This window comes from Fragaria vesca, linkage group LG5 (genome assembly GCF_000184155.1).
Source record: "Fragaria vesca subsp. vesca linkage group LG5, FraVesHawaii_1.0, whole genome shotgun sequence".
Classification (NCBI taxonomy): domain Eukaryota; kingdom Viridiplantae; phylum Streptophyta; class Magnoliopsida; order Rosales; family Rosaceae; genus Fragaria; species Fragaria vesca.
The window spans coordinates 18,227,172-18,235,941 of record NC_020495.1 but is presented as its reverse complement, the minus strand read 5'-3'; the positions used below and the strand labels follow the sequence as shown (position 1 = coordinate 18,235,941).

Genomic DNA, 8,770 nt, shown 5'->3' with positions numbered 1-8,770 from the left:
CACNCTCTCTCTCTCTCTCTCTCTCTCTCTCTCTCTCTCTCTCTCTCGCGCGTATATGATGCTGGGCTAGCTGCTTGTAATTATTCGTATATATGCAGCAGCAGGAAACCCGTGAGTCTTACAGATATCAACTCTTGCTACTGCAGCAGACGCATTGAAGAAGTTAAATTGCATGATAGTACGAACCCTAGCTTCCAATATTTTCATCACCATATATCTATCTATCTATCTAGACTATTCTGCATGTGTTATTTGCACAGTTCCACTACCTGACAGCTAGCTAGGTACATAATAATTTTGCTATTCTGGGCATTTCAGCTCATCAGAATTGCTTACACTACTCCAAGGATCATGTAGGCCTAAACATAACTCTGAAAGGAAAAATAAACTCGATGATCGAGCTAATCCAATATACCCGGAGGGAGCTATATATATATCATGCCTTTTCAAATAAAGACCTCCTTACCTTAGATAAAGTATGTATTTCCTTTATTTGACACGTACACTTTCCAATATTTTTTTATTTTTTTTATCTTAGCTAACCAATTAATATCTATATACACATGACTTGATCATCCCTACAAATTTTCAGCTAATTGGTTATTGTTAAGGTATCGAAAATATATTAAATCAATTAACAAACCGAATATGTTCATCTTGAACAGTACGTTCTTGTAATTCTAAATCACAGTTTTGAATGTCTTAACGTTTATCAATTTGGCTGAAAATTTACAGAGATGATCAAGTCATGTATATCTAGATATTGGCTACTGGCCATGATCGAAAAATATGATCGGAAAATGGGTCGAATAAATAAATCTGTACCTTAGCCTTAGCTAAGGTCAGTGGCGGAGGCAACTTAGAGCTCGGTAGGGCTCAAGCCCAACCAAGGATTTTAGGCCAAAAAAAAACTAGGTGTATACAATTTTTTTTTGTGTGATATATAACCCAAGCCCAACCAATTTTTTTTTGTGATATACATTCTTACCCTAAATCCCTAATCCTTCGATTCTTTCTCGACAGTCGACACCCATCTCTTCTCTCATTCTCTCTTCCTCTCACATCGCCTCGCCTCCGGCGGTCCGGCCTCTCTAATCTTCATTATTCAATTTCTCAGTCCATATCTTGTCATTCTCTCTTCATCTCTCCATTCTTCAATTTCTCAGTCCCTGTCCTCGGCTTCACTAGTTCACTTTCTCAATTTCTCAGCTGTTCTACTCTTGTAATATTCTTCTTGCTCCATTAAGGACATGAATGTAAGTGAGATTATTAAATTTCATATGTAAATTTCTTTAATGTACTGTGTACAATTTTTCCCAATTTCTCAGTTGATTGTCTAATTTGACAATTTGTATCTAATTTTCAGAAATTTAATGATGGCTTGGAGCTTTGGGCAGAGCTATAAAGTAAGAATTTGGTTGGATTCCCGTTATTTTCACTGGTTCTCCGCTCTCAGGTTTGTCTCTCTTACTTTGTATCTTTATCACATCTTAAAGTGAAGCTCCATGAGCAAAATCACAAATAGCTGCTGCACGGAAAGATACATAAACCTTCTTATCCCAATGACCGTATAATGATGCCAAAAGGAAAAAGAGTATAGCTATGCGGTGAGCGGATGTGGACTAATCTCAGCAAACATTCTATAATTCAGTACAGTGCCTCCAAATAGTTCCATTGATGAAGGTAGAATCTGATAACTAGATAAATTGAAATGGTGGATGCATGCATCTGAATCAAGTAATAATTGACGCCTAAAATAAGATACTGGAGCTTTCATGAGTGGCAGCTAAAATAAACCCAAAAGCTGGATATGAGCTACTAATGATTCAAAATTTAACAGCTTTAACTGCATCATAGTCATCATACAAACACTGTTTCCATTATAGATAACGAACAAACAATAATTAATGTCAAGTCCTTGTTACAATAATATGATTAAAACCTGTTGTTTTCAAGCTAATTCATCTTGCTAATCAGTTCATTGATTTTATCGCCGCGATCACCAGTGTCTCCACCATCTTGGAAACGTGCTTTTACTCCTTTCAATCCTACTTCTGGCTTGTTGAGTGTAAAGGGCCATATAAAGCTAGCAGCCTCCTTGAAATATTTACCAGTAGAAGCAATTTCATGCACTATGTCTTCTATGCAAATGATATTATACTTTGCCAGAGCCTGCAATATACACAATGAGGAATATAATTATAATGTTGCAATTAAAAGACTTAAATATATATTGAGAAGGACATTCAAATACCTCTTCAATCAAGTTATTGTCCATCAGAGGAACTCATTGCTTGTTTATCTTTGCATATCCTTTCTTGTAAATCAGCTCCTTCACATTCCTAAGGTTAGGATACCTATGGAAACAAGAAAACTATGATTATTGCTAGGAAGATATAATGCAACAAAATGAATTAAATAAGATTAATGAACTTTGATATTGTACTTATTTGATTTATTAAATTAAATTTTGGGAGACCTCAGCTCCATGGTGAATGCTATTCTACACAAATGTCTACCAAGCAACACTATGCATACAAAAACTTTGTGCATCCAAAAGTCAATATTATGCATATTAGTTCTTCGCAGCTAAACATGTCTTGATTCGTAGTACTGCAACAGAAATTGGAATCTTAGAATACAGATGCCAAACAGTGTTCGAGAAATGAAGTTGAGAAGAAAAAGAATAAGCTAGACTTGTATGTGACCTGCTTTTGAAATAGAAACCCAAGACCATGTCCTACTGGCCTGGTTAATACCTACTTGCCTGACCACAAAGAATTATATAATGACTGGGCAAACAATAAGCTAAAGGCACCCTATTTAGCACCAGCTAATAAGGTAACAACGTTTGCTCCCTTGACATTCAAAAGAGCACTTGCACCATCATATGCATTGACGACCAAGGATACAGCAGAATGACATGTCAGATTAGCCTTGGTCATTAAGGTTTAAGATTTTGTTCCTACCCAGGTTGGTTTTAAGTTTTGCTCAATTGATCCTAAACAATGCTCAGTTGATCCTGAACATTGCAGCCTCAACAAACCAAACAATTGTTTAGACCATGGCTCAAATCTTAAGGGAAAAACGGCCACAAACAATAAATGTGTAGGTAAAAAATATAAAAAGATCCAAAATAGACAACATATGTTGAGAACAATATAAACAGAATACATATGTAAGACTGAAAATTGATCCATCTGGATGCCATAAAAAGGTTCCTAAGTTTGTTAGGAACACAAAGTTCTCATATACATCGAATGCAAATCCACAAATATGAGCTAAAATTGTTCTCTATCAATCAAATTGTTTGCAAACAATAAAAGATTTGGTATGTTTCCCAATACTATAATATCAAAGAAACTAATAGTCTATACCAGAGGAATGAATGAGAAGTGTGAAAAAAGAAACAGCATAATAAAGTATACAACACACATCAATCACTAGGAAGGGAGCACTCCTTAACCAAATGGAAAGCTAGATTTTCCCATTCCCACGGTAAATCAATTAACCCTTACTTGGGAACAAATCATGTGCAACAGACAGGTTCAGTCATTCCACCAGCATGGCAATTAGGTACTAGACCATTGTAGTACCTGATTGCCAACATGTCTTGCATATGTTCATCCACTAGCAAATTTTAGTTTTATCAAAACAAGAACAATAGAAATATTCAAATATTGACAAATTCGAATCGCTTACCCATAGGTAATATAAGGCTCAACCCTCTGCAACTTTTCTAGCATTGCTTCGTTTGCTCTCATGAAAACAGCATTGAAGATTCTCCTCAAGTTTAAGCTGTATAAGTTCTTCCTAACAGTAGGATGCATGTCATTTTTCCTGGAAAGAGAATATTTAAGAGCTCAGAAAACAGAGAGTTGAAGACAAATATATATAGAAAAACGATAAGTATAACTGCAAAATGGAAACCCACCCCTGTATGCGAATGACCAAGAGAAGCTGGGGGTTAGTTGTCTCTATTGCTGACCTCTTTCTCTTTAACTAGTTTTTCATTTGGACAAGGTCCACCTCCTGAGAAGACACCAAATATCTCAATCAAGGACTGAATCAGATAAGAAAGTCTGTGAAATGAAGTCTCATATATCAAATAACCTATGGCAACATTATGAAACACCTAACAAATTACCTAAACGCTATCAACATTCTTACACAAGCCTCTCTATAATCTATACTAAGTTGTATATGATTGTATTGCATTCCCCTATCTAGAGATTAAGAATTGTAAGAATCCGCCTTAAACACTTTCATACTTGGAAATGAAAGTGCAACTCATAATTGCATATATCTCTAACTTAAACTAAGGAATGAATCCAAACTTCCCAAGAGACTTAGCTCTAACCTGAGTAAGATGGAGTGAAGGGTACATTCCAAGTTAAACCTCATATCAGAATTTTCGGATAATCATAGATTACTCCCCCTAGCATAAAAAGGCATCGGCTTTCCAACATTTGTGCTATTACAATATTAACCCAACATCTATAACTATTTCTGCACATATACAACATTTATCCTCAACTACACAAATGTGTTGTTGCGATTTGTAATCTCTTGTAAAATCAAGTATGAAAGAGCATACTTGGTAGCGAAACTCCTTGACAAAGTCGTCAGGTTTCTTGATAAACTCCTGCTTACTCTTGTGCTGCCGAAACTTGCTCTGCTCCAATTGCTCCCTCCTCCTCAAAGCCAATTCCTCGTTACTTTTCCTCTTCTTCAATATAATCTCCGGCACGGTCGTCAACGGCTGCGCCACGTCTCCACTCATCTCTCCCTTTTTCCTTTTATACTAAAACCAAACAAAAACACTCAGAAGAGGAGACACAAATTAAGAGTGAAAGGAAGAAAGAAGAAAATTCACCGGTATGGGCTGCTTCAGATTAGGGTTTAGTGAGGAAGCGAGAGAGGCTTAGAGAGGCTAAGAGATATCTTGACCGTTGATCAAGATTGTGTTATTGGGCAATATGAGGAGAGAAAGATTGCGTTATACTGTATATAACCTTGCAAAAAGATTGTGTTATGGCAAACTCGCAATTCACATTCACCCGTTAAACCTCGAATCCTTTTTCTTAATAACCTTGCAAAAAGAATCATTTAAAATAATATATATTCTGATGGTTATACGAAAATTATCCCCTCCATTGGGTTAATTTCTTTTCTTTTTTTTGATTGGTTCAAAAATAATAATAATAATTCAATTTCATACGCTAAAATATGGAAATTGGACTGTAACCAAAATAGAATAATAATAATATAATGATTAAGATCCCCACGGATTATAGGACTATAATTTATAACCCTTACTGAAGAAACAAATTAGATTATTACAGCATTTTCTTTATCAGACTTTTATATTGAACAAAAACCATATTGATAACTACTATAGCAGAAATTTTTAAATGTTACGAGAGAACTACATGACAGTCTGACGTGGTCTTACGTTCCAATCAAATTTAGACGTGTGGATTTTTTACTAAGATATAAGATATAAACAAACATTTTTTATTTTTTGTGAAATGACATTCATGGGTATTTAGCAAGTTCAAACTAGGGTTTAGGGTTTAAAGTTTAGGGTTTAGGGTATAGGGTTTAGGATATAGGGTTTAGGGGTTTAGGGCTTAGTTTAGTATGTAAAAAACAATAGAAAACCTAAAATGGTCTTTGACAAAATAGCTGAAATAATTTTTCATGAAGAAAATCTACATGTCTAAATTTGATTGGAACATAGGACCACGTTAGACTGTCATGTGGTCCCCCCGTGGCACTGAAAATTTTCTCATGTTGTAGACGAAGTCACATTTAATGCTTGAACATACCAAGTTATAGATATCCCCAATTTCCACCAATTTCCCCTTGAAATATGCACAGTGACATGAAGGATTTCACTCATCATAGTGAGTTAAACTTTTTGACATGTATACAAAGACACTGAGATTAGGATATACATGTGAGAGAAACTAACCTCTGAGATATATAGTGGAAGAACGGACAAGTGATGTTATTTGTGAACGACTCATCAGAAGGTGTACCAAATTCAAGTATCAGTTCAGAATCAGTCCCTGAGACTGGCCATAGTCCAATTTCTTTTGTCTCTAGAGTTCCCTCAAATGACAATCAATATCAGATGCAGAACTATCGGGCCTCGTCTGCCCTGTTCTATCATCAATTGAAATTCGCCCCCGGATCAAAGTCTAAAATCTGAAAGGAAATTAAAAAAAACATGAAAAGGACATAAACAATATGATTTCAAGGAAACATAAAAGTACAGTTCATTTATGTCTACAAACTCACACATTTGAATTCCCACATAAATTTTTCAAGAATCTGTCAAGATGAAATTTTCAAACTTTAATAGCATTTAGGAAATAAATGCACTGACTTATGCAAAGGAGATACAAAAGCTAGACAATTCTTACTTGCTCAGAGCGCTGGTCAAAGCTATTATCATTGTCTGAACCTCTTTGATCACCGAATGAAGCAGAACTATCAAGCAACAACTACAATACTGGATTGATGTCTCTTTCTGTATTCATACACTCATCCAGTGCCACATATCTTTTTTTCATACACTCATCCAGTGCCACATATCTTTTTCTGAGAACTTGGTAATGGTGAATTGTGATTTAACCCCATCATTAAATTTAAGTCCTGTACCGAATTCGAATTCTTCACAGTTACCATCTATTGGCATGCTACAGGTATCTACTTTGCCATTCCTGCCGATTCCATCTGTCACAGAATGTTTCTGACTACATGGAACCGAAACTCGCTTATTACCCCATGATGAAAGAATGGTCCGGGCACTTTCTGATTTACCCTCTTGGCAATTGTCAAACGATTATTTAGCTGTTTTCCCAACAAAACTGACATCATCTGATACGGGGATTTGACCCAAAGCTGTTATTATATCTGCAATGATATATATTCAAAGCTTCAATGAATAGCAAATAAGTGAAGTAGTACCAAATACAAGGAATGCAAAAAGAAAGAAACGACACAGCGAGAACAATGGAATTGCTATTGCAATGGTTACCTCTCTCTCTCTATCTACTGACTTGTTTGTTGATCAAATGGAGATATGCAAAGATTTTGGAATCACAGAGTAATGTAAACAATAGAAAAACGATGCTAATAGAGAGATAAATCCATGCGAATAAACTATTAAATGACCAACAAGAATGAAAAATAGGTGGTGCTAATTTTGAACTTTAAACCAACCCTTCGATCTAGATATCTTGCTTATCATGATCGCTAAAAGGCAACAGAGATTGACAAAGTATCCATCAAGATTCATACAGTTTGTTATTGACAGTCCTAAGTAAGGAAATGCATTTGATCGAAGAATAAATATACATTCAGGTAAGCTCATAGTTTCGATTACTAATGTAAATCAGGAAATACAAGCAATTTGTAAACTGACATGAGTTCAAGTCCTTCAGCGGCATTCCATCGAACACTTGATGGGCAATGTCTCAACCAAGGAGAGAATAGCCCAGTTTTACAATGCAAACACGCTTTGCCTTTAGTGTTGTCGTTTCACATTTGAGAGCTCATATAGCCACATGCGACGACGGTTAAAACAATGTCGTTTTCAGCTGGCAAGGCTACGACGTATTATTCTAGTCTCTCTGAAAGCAGCAACATATGGAAAGAAATGGCGTCGTTTAGGTGGATACTGCAACTGCACAAGGACGTCCCAAAAGCCGCTCGGTTCTACTCGGAAGGCTTGGATCTCACCGTCAAAGTCTGCACTCTCCGCTGGGCCGAGCTTCATTCCGGCCCGCTCAGGCTCGCCCTCATGCAATCCCCCAAGTAATTCCCTCCTTCTCTTCTCTCTAAAACTCGCTCTCAATGCACACCACCTGTTCGACGAAATGTCTGTGAGAGCTGTATTTGGTTTATTGTTTGCAATCTCAACTATTTGGGGTTTAGTTATGAGTTATATAGTGGCAGATGATGCTAATCAAGGTTTAAACAGTGACCATGTCATGCAGAAGGGCTACTCTTCACTTGTATCTTTCACCGTGCCAGACATTAACCAAAGTGTGACAAAGCTGATGGTGCTGGGAGCTGAGTTAGATGGTCCTATCAAATACGAAATCCATGGCAAGGTCATGCCTGCTACATTACTCTAACGACACCCTTTCGCGAAATTTAGTCTCCTATTGTTGGAGACTTGGAGTGGTGGAATGAAGCAATCTAACATTGTGACAGTGTATGCTTTCAGGTTGCTGCGTTACGATGTATTGATGGGCACATGGTAGGCCTCTATGAACCAGCATAGGCTCCTAGAAGCTAGAGGAGTAGCTCAAGTAGGCTCTTTGTCGATTTTATCATGGAAACTTTTGATTTTTGATTTCATTGAAAAGATGTTATTGAAAATCAACCTCCTTGGTGTATTACGTTCAATAGCTCTATGTTCAGTTCATGTGAAATTCACAGGAATTATTGTCATGGCTTTTGGGCTTCTCCAACTTGTAACTAAAATATCTGCCACTCCTTTTCTTCGTGCCCCAAACAAAAAGAAAAGACCACTTTCGTTACTGCAGTAGTACCAGGACAAACACTTTAGCCGACGTCAGCTTAATTCGTCGGCTAAGATTTTGTCGGGAAAAGGTCGTCTGTGGTGACTTTAGCCGACGACACATGTAGAAGTCGTCGGCTATAGTCCAGAGTTTACCCGACGAAAAAAAATGTCGTCGGCTATAGTCCACACTTTAGACGACGAAAAATAGTCGTCGGCTATAGTCCAGAC

At 36.8% G+C, this 8,770-nt stretch overlaps 1 protein-coding gene and 1 pseudogene across 2 annotated transcripts; one reads left to right on the top strand and one right to left on the bottom strand.

Moving 5' to 3' along the window:
* Nucleotides 1–1,956: 1,956 nt before the first annotated feature.
* LOC101295915 lies at nucleotides 1,957–5,097 on the bottom strand (annotated as a pseudogene). The gene is made up of 6 exons (XR_184714.1): nucleotides 4,877–5,097; nucleotides 4,598–4,804; nucleotides 3,935–4,032; nucleotides 3,703–3,840; nucleotides 2,255–2,357; nucleotides 1,957–2,172 (listed from the first exon to the last, which is right to left on the bottom strand). The product of XR_184714.1 is annotated as a 60S ribosomal protein L7-1-like (transcript).
* A 2,569-nt stretch (nucleotides 5,098–7,666) lies between these two features.
* On the top strand, nucleotides 7,667–8,459 carry LOC101295626. Its single transcript, XM_004299994.1, has 3 exons — nucleotides 7,667–7,827; nucleotides 7,994–8,126; nucleotides 8,243–8,459. The coding sequence occupies exons 1-3, from the start codon at nucleotides 7,670–7,672 to the stop codon at nucleotides 8,297–8,299; spliced, it is 348 nt and encodes a 115-aa protein (XP_004300042.1). The 5' UTR covers nucleotides 7,667–7,669; the 3' UTR covers nucleotides 8,300–8,459.
* Nucleotides 8,460–8,770: the final 311 nt, after the last annotated feature.

Bases quoted from the DNA above. Each gene is read 5' to 3' on its own strand.
- LOC101295626 (XM_004299994.1), top strand. From the start codon at position 7,670: ATGGCGTCGTTTAGGTGGATACTGCAACTGCACAAGGACGTCCCAAAA. The intron at 7,828-7,993 runs GTAATTCCCTCC...AGGTTTAAACAG, and splicing joins GCCCTCATGCAATCCCCCAA to TGACCATGTCATGCAGAAGG. The intron at 8,127-8,242 runs GTCATGCCTGCT...GTATGCTTTCAG, and splicing joins AATACGAAATCCATGGCAAG to GTTGCTGCGTTACGATGTAT.